Genomic DNA, 13235 nt, shown 5'->3' on the forward strand with positions numbered 1-13235 from the left:
ACACTGGTTATAGTTATAATTGGAACAGTGCTTCTGCAATGGTTCTTCAATTGAGTGCACCTGTAATGCACATTATCTGTCTTCTTAGGAGAGGCACATCACCAAAAGCAACCTAAACAGAAATAGATTTTTTTGGGGGGGTGTGGTATGGGATGGCTGTTAAGATTGAAATTGTTGAAAATTTATTAATATTTTGTCTAACTCCCAAGCTGAGCAAGGTAATATTCTGATTTAGATTAGATTAAATTGTATCACTCAGTTTTCTTGTTGGGTCAAATCTACCTTGCAGTCAAAATGATTGTAGATAGAGAGCAGCACTTATTTGGAAAAGGATTATTCACTTTCTAATTGAATATTAGGAAGGCAGAACTTGAAATAAAATAAATGGTTTTGCCATGTTTAGTGTCTTTAGTTGTAAGTTTGCCAGTATTTCCATTGTCTGATAAAAAAAAGATCTGATAAAAATAGGGATAAAGCACAAAGAATATAGTTTCATTCGATAAATTAAAAGAATGTCTCTACATAGAAAAGGGAGAAGGTGTCAGTGCCTCAATGACGACTGGAACCGCAAGATTTGACTGCAGGTCTTGCAGGTCTTTCTTTATTCACTATCTGATTGCAAAGCTAAAATAAGCCCCCATCCAGAGGGGCTGTTTGTTCTCCTCACTTAAATGTGCTTGCGACCATCCAACGCTGTTTTTTTCCCTGAAGAATGGGCAGACAGTAGCTGAGACAGTCTGCCTTTGAGACAGTCTGTTGCCCCTGAAGCAAAGGCCAGTCACCTGCTTACCACTGTGGCCTAAGCAGCCGAAGAGATTTAATAGGTGATTATGTTCATGGTTCCTCTTGATGTATTGCAGTATAATTTACTGAATTATATGGAATTTTAGTACCATGAATTGAGTAGAAGAAATCTGGTGATCATCTGGCATAGCAACAATGCGCCCTCTGCAATTAGTAGCACCACTGTTACCTTAGGGGGGAAAGAAGGGAGTACCTGACCAACAACTCAAGATGCATAGGTTGTGTGAAGGTCCACACCACATGGTATAAAGCAATAGCATGAAGAAGCAGCGTGAATTCCCTTTTCTCTTCCCTTAGTTTAGCCTGAGAGACTGCTGGAGCCCTTGTCTATCCCATCATTTGATTCTGCGGGTGACAGATCTGGGTGGGCACGGACGAGGGGTTGTCCCATAGGGCATGTGGGATCCTGGAGTGCTGTGGGGTCTGCATTAGCGAGTTGTGTTTACACGTGGCCGAGACGAAAGCCGAAGAATCTCATTTCTCTTTTAGCAAATTGTGGGGAGCCGTTGTACAATATGTACGTAACGCAGAGTTGAGTGAAGTTTATTTAGGAAAAGCAAAGGAGCCTTTCATTAAGAAAGTAGAATGGTTTTATCTCTTATTCCTAACCTTTTGTTAGCTTGAGTGAAACAGGGAGGGGGAGGGTGTGTTTAAGTGATCACTGGGCTCGGTTATATGAATCCTTATTTGAGGGAATTTGTGCCCTGCTAGCAGGGTACATAATACACTTTCAAAAAAGGTCTCAGTCCGGGAGTAATTTCTTGATAATTCATCTTTCCAATTTGATAAAAAGGAGGTAGAGTGTAGATTTTAAGAGGCTTTCATTAAGTGAATCAGAATTTAAAAAATATATTACAAACCATTGCTTATTTATAAAAATAGACTAGTACAGCAATCATATGTTAATTCAGAGACCTTGCCAGTTCTTTCTGTGAAGCAAATGCAAACATCAATATTTGCATGTAAATCCACTGGTGTATTTTAATCTGAAAAGAATCTCCTTATCCCCGATCACTGTATTAGAAAGGAAAGAATTTAAGTATAGCTTGTTAAAACTAGATTTTCAGTGTGGTGGTGACCAGTACATTTTTTTCTCCTCCTTCTCAAAGCTGATATTAGTCTCTTCTTGGTGACTTGACTAAAGCAGGGGAAAGAAAAGGGAATTCATGCTTCTTCTTCATGCTACAGCTTTATATCACTTGTATCAAGTTCACAGGCTTGATCTTATCACAAGTTTATACCCATGTTTTAGTCATGAATCAGGAGCCTGTATTTTGATCAAGAGAGGCACAAACGTTATCAAACAGATATTTTCCATAAAGGACCTAAAAAGAAGCATTGTTATTTCCTGCATCTTCACAACGTTTTCTTATAATTGTAAACAAACAGTATCTTCTTCTTCATCACCATTCCATAAGCTTTTTTGAGTGTTTGTCTACTATTTTCTCTTGATCTTATTTTAATAGGTTTCTTCTCTGACATCTTTATTCGTGAGAGGGGTGTAAATTTCAGCAAAATATATGATATATAGATTCTTGTTTCTTTCGATAAAAGTAAATTGTTTTTCAAGTTTCATTTGAGCCTCTATACCTTGAATAATTTTGCTTTGCTGCAAGAAAAATGTTGCCAGAATGTATTTTTCTTCTTTCTTTTTCTTTTGTAATGCTCTTTTGTCAACATTATACAAAGTCTGACATAATAGTTCAGATAGAAAAGGGAAAGAATTTCTGTTGATGCAAATCTTTTCCGTATTTGAAATGTAAGATCTTACATGCATTGAAGATGTGTGATGCTTGAATGCATATTCTAATATGCAAACATATGGCCCATTCTGTACAGCTTAATTTTGCTTGTTGTGAGTGAGATGGTTTGATGACTTTTGCTTGTCTGGAAAAAACAGTAATCAAGGCTCTTAACTTAAAACTATAATGAGTGGAGAATCAGGCATTTTGTTTAAAGTACTTGCTTTGTAAACTCAGGAACCAACTCAGTTCAAATTCAGCAGGTTATCTTTGCAACAATCCAGTGTAGAAATGTTTTTTAATTGTGTCTTGTTTTATAACAATGGATAGGATCTTTTGCCAATTCTGTCACTGTGGGACATCCAGAGACGAAACAATAGTGTAATTGTTTCTTGGACCCCTGATTAGTAAAAACAATACAATAATTGTATAATACTTGAAAGTCTGATTTTCAGAAAAAAAAAAAAAAAAAAAAAACAATCTTACCACACAAAAGCTCCTCTTAATGCAGATTGCATAACTGCCTACAGTCTAGTAGCCATCATTCTGGTACGTAATTAGAAGTAAAATGCATTTTAGAAGCCTGAATAAAATGGAAAGCACTGAAGAGTTTTGAAAACTAGTCCTTATACTTCCTACATTACAGCTCTGTCTGCAGCACGGCACGGCTTGTAACTCATCTGCCATATGACATGTCAAGCACTCAGCATCATAACCCATGCTCTGTTCCCCACTCGAGATTTTCAGCAGACAGGTCAACAAAATGGTTTACACTATTTACAGCCCACTGTCTGCCTGAGAATGAGGGTTCCTGGGAAAATGGAGCAAGAGAAAGCAGCTCAGTCTTACAAGCAGTTCTCAAACCTTCAACAGTATTGCCTCATCATGGAGAAATCCATGCTCAGGCAAAATTCCTACCAATTCTTTTATTTAAGTAAGGACTTCAGGTTTGTAACTTTAATGCTCCATGCCACTTTCTGACACAATAGATTTGTATGGATAACATTACAAATTCTGGTATCAGAATACATTTTATAAAGCTAGTACTGTGGGAAATAAACTACTTAAGTGCAACTTATTATATTTTGAGACTGGTATACCGCTATGGAAATTGTGAAACTACTCCAGCTATTTCTAGCTTTTTTTTTTTTTTTTCCAGTTATAATTTCCTCATACCAAAACAACAAAAGTGAGAAAAATATGACAGAAGAATATGTAGAAGAAAAAAAAAAGCTGTGACTATGATGTAATTTTAAAACGTTTTCAGTATCTCCAAAGAAAACATTGTAATGAAGAATGCCATATGCTATAGCAAGTGCAATTTCTATTTTCTGTACCTGAATAATAAGATTAGGAGTATTTCTGCCCTCTCCACCTCAAAAAAAAAGGATTTTTTTGATATTTCCATTGGCATATTGAAGATACCACAGCTGTTATTTTTATCCAGTAATTTAGCAAATTACAGTTGTTAGGAAGTGCTAGTTATTGCGGTGGTTTCTTGTGTTTTTGGCTTTTTTTTTTCAGTTGTATTTTTTTTTTTGGTAGTGAGAAAGAAGCAGCTAGATGAGTTTTATGTATGATTGATTTGCTATAATTTTGTTGTTACTCTGATTAAGAAAAGTATCGACTGGCTGACCACCTGGTCTTAAACATCTTCAGAAAAAAATTGTGTTCGTCTAGCGCTTGAACTGTCCTTTTATCAGCACCAGAGTCTGCTATCCTTTATCACCATCTAAGATATAGAATTAATTCTTCTCTGTGTTTATCACCATCTAAGATACAGAGTTAATTCTTCTCTGTATCACTTGTGGGTGTGAAATCATGCTTTGTCTGAATAAGCTTTATAGAATCTGCTGCAGTAGATGATTATTAGAAGAACAATTCAATGACTGATTCCAATTGTTTTCTGATTTTTAACGCTCAACTCAGGTTCAAAATGTATTGAGTCAGATTGTCCTGGATTATAAATTTAAATTGCATTGAGACCAGGTAAAATCATATTGTTCCAATTGATTTTCCCTTTCAGTTTTGGCATTCACATAACAATGATATGTTTTCTGTTTTTTTTTTTTTTTTTTTATTTCTGATTAAAATAAGGTTTGGATGTTTTTTGGGAATAAAGGAAATGCATACATTAACTTTTTTCTTTTTCTTTTCTTTTTTTTTTTTTTTTGTGTGTAACAATGATTTATGACTGAATATGTCACAGAGCTCAGACTTGAATTTTGGCCAAGTGGTGTGGACCTGAACCATAACCCAACCCCATGCTGTATGCAATCTTGCATATGTTATACCATAATTAAATTCATAATTCCGTGTTATTATTGATCCCAGTGTTGTACCTGCTATAAACTTCATTACTCAGAGTAACGTAATTCTGCTTTTTAGTAAAAAGAATTCAAAGCTGCATTTGGTTAAGTGAAATATAAATGTAAATATAGTCTAAGCAGGTATGTAGGGTTTTCTTCTAAAGGAAAAGTCCCTGATGCAAGACATTCAATGTGCCTAAACAGGTAAAACCCTTTTTGCTTTTTGAGAAAGCACTGTGAATGCTGTACATTCAGACCACCCTTTTATTTTAGGCAGATGATGTGTCTGAGAAGTCTGGAAGGGAAGGACAGCCTTGTAGTCTAGCTTGCCTCTGTCTCCTGGACATTTTGGAGGCTGGTGGGAGGCATTCCCACCTCTGTTATAAGCATCTGATTTAGCTAAATCTACAGGCCTACCCCCATAAGCTCTCCAGTAGACTGTCAGTCTTCTCTTGCAAGTGATTCCAGATGCCTAAACTTAAGCATTTGCTTTAAGTTTCTCTATATATAGAAAGGTTTTTTTCCTCTCGCTATTTTGATGGCATGACTTAGTCTTGAGTTTCTTGCCTGGCCACATGCTGTCAGTTCATCATCTCTGAAACTGGATCAGTGTTTACCTGACCTTTAGATATTTCTGTAGTTCTTCATGATTTGTGAGATCCTCAGGAAGAGGCTCAGAAAGCCATATAACCAAACTTAAGTTTTTTTGTTTGTTTGTTTGTTTGTTTTAAATCCTTTAAGAGAATTAACTTAAAGATTTTAGGACTATCAGCTAAGGAGTTTCCAGGATGAGTGCCTGTGACTTTTTATTGGCTGACTGGTAGCCTGTCAATATAGACTCAGAATAGATTTTGACTAGTATGAGGAGATTTTTTTGTAAAATGAGATCATTAGTTTTGATACATAACTCATGAAACTTTGGATATTTTTTATAATTGCATATTTTTGCTGTTGATTTGAGTTGCTAATTAATTACAGAGATTTAAGAATTATGCATAATATTGAATTGAAATTTGCATCTCACCCCTTATTAATAATTTATTTTCTCAGTTGTTCATACTTTCTAATGCAATCTTTTAGTTTAAAACAATGAAAGCAATGATGGTAGTTTCCTCTGCTGCTTACTGTTTTTACTAGTGCTCTAAATTCTTGTGTTGGAAAAAACCAGAACTCTAAATCTGGGTAACTGGAAATAAATATAGGAAGAGGAGATTATAAGTTATGTGGATAAGTATATCCAGTTCTGTTCATATTCAAGGGAAAGAATCGGCTAGTAATATAAAAATATGTCCAGGTTGGCAATGCCAGAATGGAACAGTTGTAAGAAAAAGTAACAGAGCGGGCAGTAAAAGTTTTCTTAGTCATAATATATAGTTAGATCTTCTCCTGATGTAAACTAATACGACTCAATGACTTCAGAGGATCCATTTGGTTTTGCTACAGCTGTATTCTAAACCTAAAGCTAGGAAAGAAACATAAAAGCAAAATACTAATTATAAAATCATAGCCAGGAGCAAACAGTATCATATTTATTTCTATACTGAATTACACAGTCATCCAAAATTGACTTAATCAACTATCTGTGTCCACCCAAGGGAAATTAATAAAAAGAAGAGTGGTAGAGGATATTGATCATCATGTAAAATGGTAGTAATTACCATAAACAAATAGTTTTTAATAAGTAAACATACAGGCAGTACTCTCTAGGTTTTTCTCATCTTAAAAAAAATGATGAAAAAAAAAAAAAAGAGAGAATCAGTGCCTGATGCTTTTTCCATTGACTTGAGGAAGATTATTTGGATTTTAGGATGAGATACAGGTCACCTAATTTTAACTACTTAAAAATGGGTATCTAGCGTAAGATACCTATTGCAATATCTTCTTGATGCTCCTTCCTTTACTGACTGTGTAGAGATCTTCAATGATTAGCTTACATAGCCCCCAACTTTTATATGGTTAATAATAACTGATAAGAAAATCACCACTAAACCAGAGTTGTTAAGCTTAATGCAAACTTTGTAAATCTCCTCATTCTAAACCATTCTAGCTAACCAGATTGCTCAGGCTCCCTGCTGGTGAAAGTCATTTTTGAGGGAAGATATGCTTAACTTAATTTAACCACTCTCTCGAGATGTTCTTGAACTAGTTGTTTCCAGTGCTTCAGAGATGCAGTATTCTGATCCATGAAATGCTGTTATATTCCTTTTGTGAATCCCACAGTCACTGTTGTTAAACAGTTCACAGCAGTACTATTGGCCCTGCAGCTCGTGAGGAATCACTGAATCAGTCTGTGGCCATAGTCCACCAAGTCAAGCTATTTATGTAGAAGAGAGAGAGTCAAAATCAATTATGTTTAACTAAACCAAATGTAAACTGTGGATTTTTTCTTCTTTTTTTGAGTCAAATTCTCCTGTTTTTTTATAAGAAGTAAAGGAAAATTTATAATTCTGGCTCTCATTTAGTGTTACTTTGAGCAAAATACTTATTCTATACTTTTACTTCTCTTACTAAAGTGATGATAAGTTATTTCATCATTGCATTCTATGACTCTTTGCTAACCATCGTGATTTCACAGATATATTATTAATGCTAAATAACCATATGAATTAGATAACTCATATCAATTTAATATCCATGTGGGTATATATCCTTCTCTTCCTGGAAAATGACAAATATTTTTATTCGGTTGTTTAACTTCAGTGTTTTTTTTTTTTTTTTTCCAGTGTGAACAGTAGTAATAAAGGTTTTTAAAGTTTATCTATTTTTTACATTTTCTGATGTTGTTCGTTGTTTGTAACACAGTTTGCAGCGATTTCTACTTCTCAGAATGAGTTTTTATGGATGATGCTTTTAAAATCATAAGAAAGAAACCTAAATGTCTACTAATCAGTTTCTTATGGGCAGCTTACTTCACAGATGAGCATGTGGAGACCTTTGATATTTTACTCTCCTGCCTGCTGTCTTCCCTGGGTTGCTCTCAAGGCAAGCAAAAAGGAAAAAAAAACAAACTGACAAACAAAACTAAGAATAACAATAACAATAAATTAGTATTTGTGAGGCGATTGTTATTCTTGGATTTGTTTGTCATTTTGCTTGTTTTTTTGATTTTTTCCAGGATCTTATTTGTATTTAACAAGTTTAAAAAAAAAAAAAAAGAGTGAAGAGAACAGAAAAGAAGAGCACTAATCAGCGTGTCCTGTGCTCTTCTTTGTAGTCCCAGCGCCGTGTTACATTTCACCTCCCCGATGGCTCCCAGGAAAGCTGCAGTGACAGTGGTCTGGGAGACCACGAGCCGGTGGGTGGTGGAACCCTGATCTCACACCCTCTCCCTCTGGTTCAGCCGCAGGACGAATTCTACGACCAGGCGTCACCGGACAAGAGGACTGAAGCTGATGGCAACTCTGACCCCAACTCCGGTGAGTCGCTGCCAATCCGCTTCTCGTTTTCCTTCCTTCAGTAACTCACTAATGGACGTCTTCATTCCTTTACAATGGTAGAGAGATCTTCAAGCATGTACACGAATATTCAGTTGGATTAGTTCATCACGCTTGGTAGCATAGGTAGCGTGGTTTTCCTGAAATACTTCATGTTATAATTTTGTCTGTAGAAACAAAAACATGTTTGATGAGAAAAAATGGCTACAGACAGAATGCACAGTGAGTGAGAAAGGCTGGGAGGAAGGAAACAAGGTACAAGGTAACAAGCTTTTCTTGGTAGTTGTTTGCAGTGTTGCTTGTATTTAGCTTTGCACTTCATTTTAGGAAAGTTATTCTAAATGTACATTTAAAGAACAAGGACACGTAGGTTGGTCTAGCTGTTAGGCTAACCTAGGAAGCGGTAAATCAGTGAAGCACTGAAAAATGCAAAAAATTCAGATTTCTGTAACACACACATAATTCCCCCTTCTAATGGCAAGGTCTTAGCTTGGAGTGGCAGGGTGTTTTGATTTTTGGAACTATTGAATATGCATTTTTATAAAAATATTAAGCATGTGCAGTTTGCCTGGTTTTGAAAATTTTTCCTTTCTTCCTTTTTCCTTCTCGATAGTAGGTTTACATTATGCTAGTGTTTATAGCAGTTAGTAGTAAAAGATGAAGGGAGGTCTCAATGCTATGACTAATATTTTAGCATTGGAACATGAAGACGTGAACGTACCAAAAACTGGAAAAGGGCAATAAAATTGCCAGTAACCCTCTTGTTAAGATTTCTGTCTAGAAGGTGGAGACTCAGGTTAAAAGTCTTTTCTGTGCTCTTGGAAGGTAATTGAACCTGTGTTCTCAAGCTTCCCAGGAGTACAGAACTAGGAATTAGTTTCTCCCTCTGGCATTTCTCCCTTTTGTATAGATGATTAAATTGTCACTGGGTCTGTATAACCTGAAGGAGGGAAAGTGGCCCTGGGATCTGATGCACAAAATTCAGGTCCATGTTCTCCTCTGTGCAGGGCTGGATCTGAATTACGACATTTAAATCATGGTAGATGAGAATGCTGACTGTGGCATATTGACTGCAGAAGCATTTTTCTCATACTTTTTAGAGGAAGACATAGAGGGTGTGTTGGGGAAATTGTATATAAAAAAAAATTTGAAAAACTTTACTTTCAAAAGTTTTATTTCGGTTTCCTTTTTTCCTTTCCTTTCCTTTCCTCTTTTTCCTTTCCTTATTTTATTTTTCCTTTTTTTTCTGAGTATGACACCTACATTTTTTTCCCCCAAACCAGAAATTTATCTGAACTATGATCTTAAATCCTAAATCTATAGAAGCACAAAGAACTATAATAAAGTAGCAACTGTGAATGAATTGACTTTGGAGCAAGAATGTGTGACTATTTAAGAAAGTGAGGAGCTTAAGTGGAATTATCCTGTTAATTCTCTGACCACATATGAGACGTGTAAAAGATTTAACGAGATCAGAGAGGAGTTTTAAGGCAGCATTACCTTTTGGCACTGTCACATTGACTTCCTGGATTGAGTTGCACATCTCTTCAGAATACAGCATAAAAATTCTCTAAAAGAGTTGGGAAAAATATGCTCAGTAAACTTCATACCAAGTTATTAAAAATATGTTTTTATAAATTCTGCATCAATCACGTTCTGCAAACATGTAGTATATTGATCATGAATGATCTGTTCATCCCTAATAGAGGCAGTAATAGATTAGTCAGAGTGAATAAATGTTCTTAAAGCCTACATAGAAAGTTTTAACATGTCTGTAGCTATGCCCGGTTTAGCCTTGAGGATGCTAAATTCATGGTTAATTTTATGAAAATATAACCATCGAGACTTACCGATGATTAGTGAAGCATTGATGTATAGGTTTTTTGCTTTTTGACAGACTAAGTTCAAACAGACATTGGAGTACTGCTTTTTGTATCTCACCAAATATCACAGACTAAGAAGGAAATGATATGGTCATTACTATGTCAGAAATAATCCTAGGAAAACCCAGGGCAGAAAAAGAGTGATGCTGCCCATTAGATGGTTTTCACTTTTATTTCGTATTCAGTATCAAGTTATTGCCTAGGCATTGTGTCAAAAGTTATTTTGCTACTGGAGGCACAAGTTTTTGGATGAGATAGGAAATGCAGTTTAAAGTAGTTTATGGCTATTGAAGATCCTGTGGCAATTTTCAGAAAAGTAAAAATGTTAGCTGGTGATTGGGCAAAATTACTGTATGAGTATTTGCATATGTTTATGGTTAAAATAACTGATGCAGTATCACTTCCATGTGGTATTTGACACTTCTAGTCTGAATTTCTAATATTATTGCTGTGGAGTGTTAAATAGTTGTTATCTTTAACACTAGAGGTAGTTTCATTTCAGTGGCTTTTTAAGGGATTGCTGTTATGATAATTCTATGGACATTCTAAGGTCAAAGATACAGCTATGAAGTAAGGAAAAATTCTTAGTATATATGAGTATCGGTGGTTGATTACCCTATTAATAAAGCAGTGAGCTGTGTATTTATGCATACAGCAAATGACTTAGGTAGCCGTTACAACATGTATTTTTAGCCCTTGTTATTTTTGATAAAGCTAAGTATAGAACAGTCAGTCAAAAACTTGGCATTCTACCATCATTGACCACATATATGATTTATGAATTGTGAAATCTGCACAGATCAGGTATAAGAATGATACAAAATCAGAGTGATCCATCTATATTTACTTTGTACTGTACAAAGCACAATATAAATAGTTTATTTAGTCTTTTAAAATAGAAACACTAAGTGCTTGAGAAAAAATCCACTAAGTGCTTGAGAAAAAATAAGTAAAAATTGGAAAGGCTCATCATTTTTGACTTGAAAGATGATTTAGGCATGTAAGATTTCCTCCAAATTGGTCAGATGCTCCATCAAAGTTACATTTCTTTAAACTAATAATCTGTTATCCCCTTTGCCTCAGAACTTGCAAAAGTTTGTCATATTGTAGTTAAATGAGACCACCTGTAATAAAATTAGGATATAATTATCATTGAAGAAAATTATATATATATTTTGAGGTTATAGCTTAAAATCTTCATTTTCAATAGCCCTTATCTGTGTTTTACAAAATATTAATTTTTAACTTAAAAAATCTTAAAAATAATACAGCTTAATTTTTTATTTATAATGTGCATTTTCCTGCTTTTTAAGTTCTCAGTTAACAGAGAAAATTCCGTGGACAATGCCATTAGTTTCTACTAAATTTCTTTCATATTCCCACGTACATGTATTACTGCAAATTTTGGATGATGAATGTTGCAGAGCAGGTTTTTTATTTTGCTTTTAAGAGTTTCAAGAGGAAACAAAGTACTCATGGGAATATTCTCTAATGATCTCCAAGAATAAAATCTGCCTATTTTAGGCAAAATTTTTGTCCTACAGTATATTTCTCAAAGTTGATTCTAAGTAAAGGTTTGCTTCAGTTCACTGGAATATGATGCTGTTCTTGACAGTGAAGTCCTTGCCTCATGGTGAGAACAATTTTTGTTAATGGCTTTAATGCTCAGTGAATTGTGCGGTTTATTATTGTACACTGTGAAGCTGTGTAAATAAAAATGCAACCATTATTTCTTGATATTAATATATTGTTTTTTTTTTTTTTTTAATTCTGTTTGGAACAGTGACTAAACCCCATGTTTTGAAAACCTGAAATGTGAAAAAATGAGTTAAAAGTCTCAATATCTTATCATACAAATGTATGAGAAAAATTATTGTAATATTTTCTTGGCGTGATTAGCTTTTGCAGAGACACAAGAGCTACAATTACATGAGGTAATGAAAAAATATACACAGTAAGAGCAGATTCATCTGGCTAATCTTAAAACAGTAGTCTCTCACACTGGGAGAAACTGAAGTGGAGAGCTATTGCAAATACTAGCATTGTCAGCCACACACTGTCACTGTGGTTATGAGGGGAAGGGAACTAGGTAGAAATAAGAAATAGTAAATCAAATTAACAAGAATTTTAATAGTGGTGTGCATAGTTCAAGTCTGATTTACATCACTTAAACCTGTCTTCTTTGTACAGATTGAGATACAATTTTTCCTGAAGGTTTCATTCAGTTCCCTCAGAGATGTTTTCCATTTTAGACTTGGATGATCGATGTCAACCGATTGTCAAAAGACTATGATGTTAACCTGGCAGGTGAAACTTCCATATATTCCACATCTATCGCATTTGTGCTCTGATATGCTTTATAAGAACTTTTCCCTCAGTGAGTAACAGTCTGTTGTTTTTAAAAACATTATATTGCTACACAGTGACACCAGCACTGTGGTTTTGTTATGCATTATTGAATGATAACAACAACTATTTCAAATTTACTACAGGAAGTTTCATTATTCAAGAGTCATGGTTGTGATGATTTAATATTGCATACAATATTGATTTGTAAGGCAAGCCTTGTGTATGCTACTAAGATTTATTGCATTTAAAGTCTTGCTGACCATGACTTTGCCAGAAGCATGGGCCAAGAGAAATGGAAAGTAGCGTCATGGTACCTGACTGCAATATTTGTCACCATGGTGACCAATAATAAGACCAAAAAGAAAGATTGTAGTGTTAAAAATGTAGAAGCACATACTGAACAAGGAGAGACTGCAATTTCTTGGGAAAAAAGTTTGTGAACAATCTGACCTGAAAAATATATATATTTGGACAGCTGTACCTGCTTTGGTGTGTGGAATGCTAACCTGATGTGTTCTTCATACGAATACTATCTTTTGCATTTAAAAGGTGCATATTACACTTCCTACCAAGGCTAACTGAAGAGGCCTCTGTTGATGAAAGTTCCTTACCTCTCAGTATGTCAGACATGAATGTATAAAACATCACATTTCTTTAGAATCTAAAAAAAAAAAAAAAGCAGTCACTGTAAAATTGCAATTACCAGTGTGGCTT

At 34.9% G+C, this 13235-nt stretch overlaps 1 protein-coding gene across 5 annotated transcripts in view; it reads left to right on the forward strand.

Annotated features, from left to right (window-relative positions):
- The window catches only part of PCDH9 (protocadherin 9), a 693331-nt gene that overhangs the window by 435843 nt on the left and 244253 nt on the right, over positions 1-13235 (forward strand). For 3 of the 5 annotated variants that reach the window (XM_068929679.1, XM_009680555.2, XM_068929680.1), the window contains one exon: positions 8070-8271. In XM_068929679.1, coding sequence (XP_068785780.1) covers positions 8070-8271 — 202 coding nt within the window. The remainder of the gene's footprint in view (positions 1-8069; positions 8272-13235) is intronic. The other 2 variants (XM_009680557.2, XM_009680558.2) reach the window with 1 other exon arrangement.

The sequence above is a fragment of the Struthio camelus genome, chromosome 1, assembly GCF_040807025.1.
Source record: "Struthio camelus isolate bStrCam1 chromosome 1, bStrCam1.hap1, whole genome shotgun sequence".
NCBI classification, from domain to species: domain Eukaryota; kingdom Metazoa; phylum Chordata; class Aves; order Struthioniformes; family Struthionidae; genus Struthio; species Struthio camelus.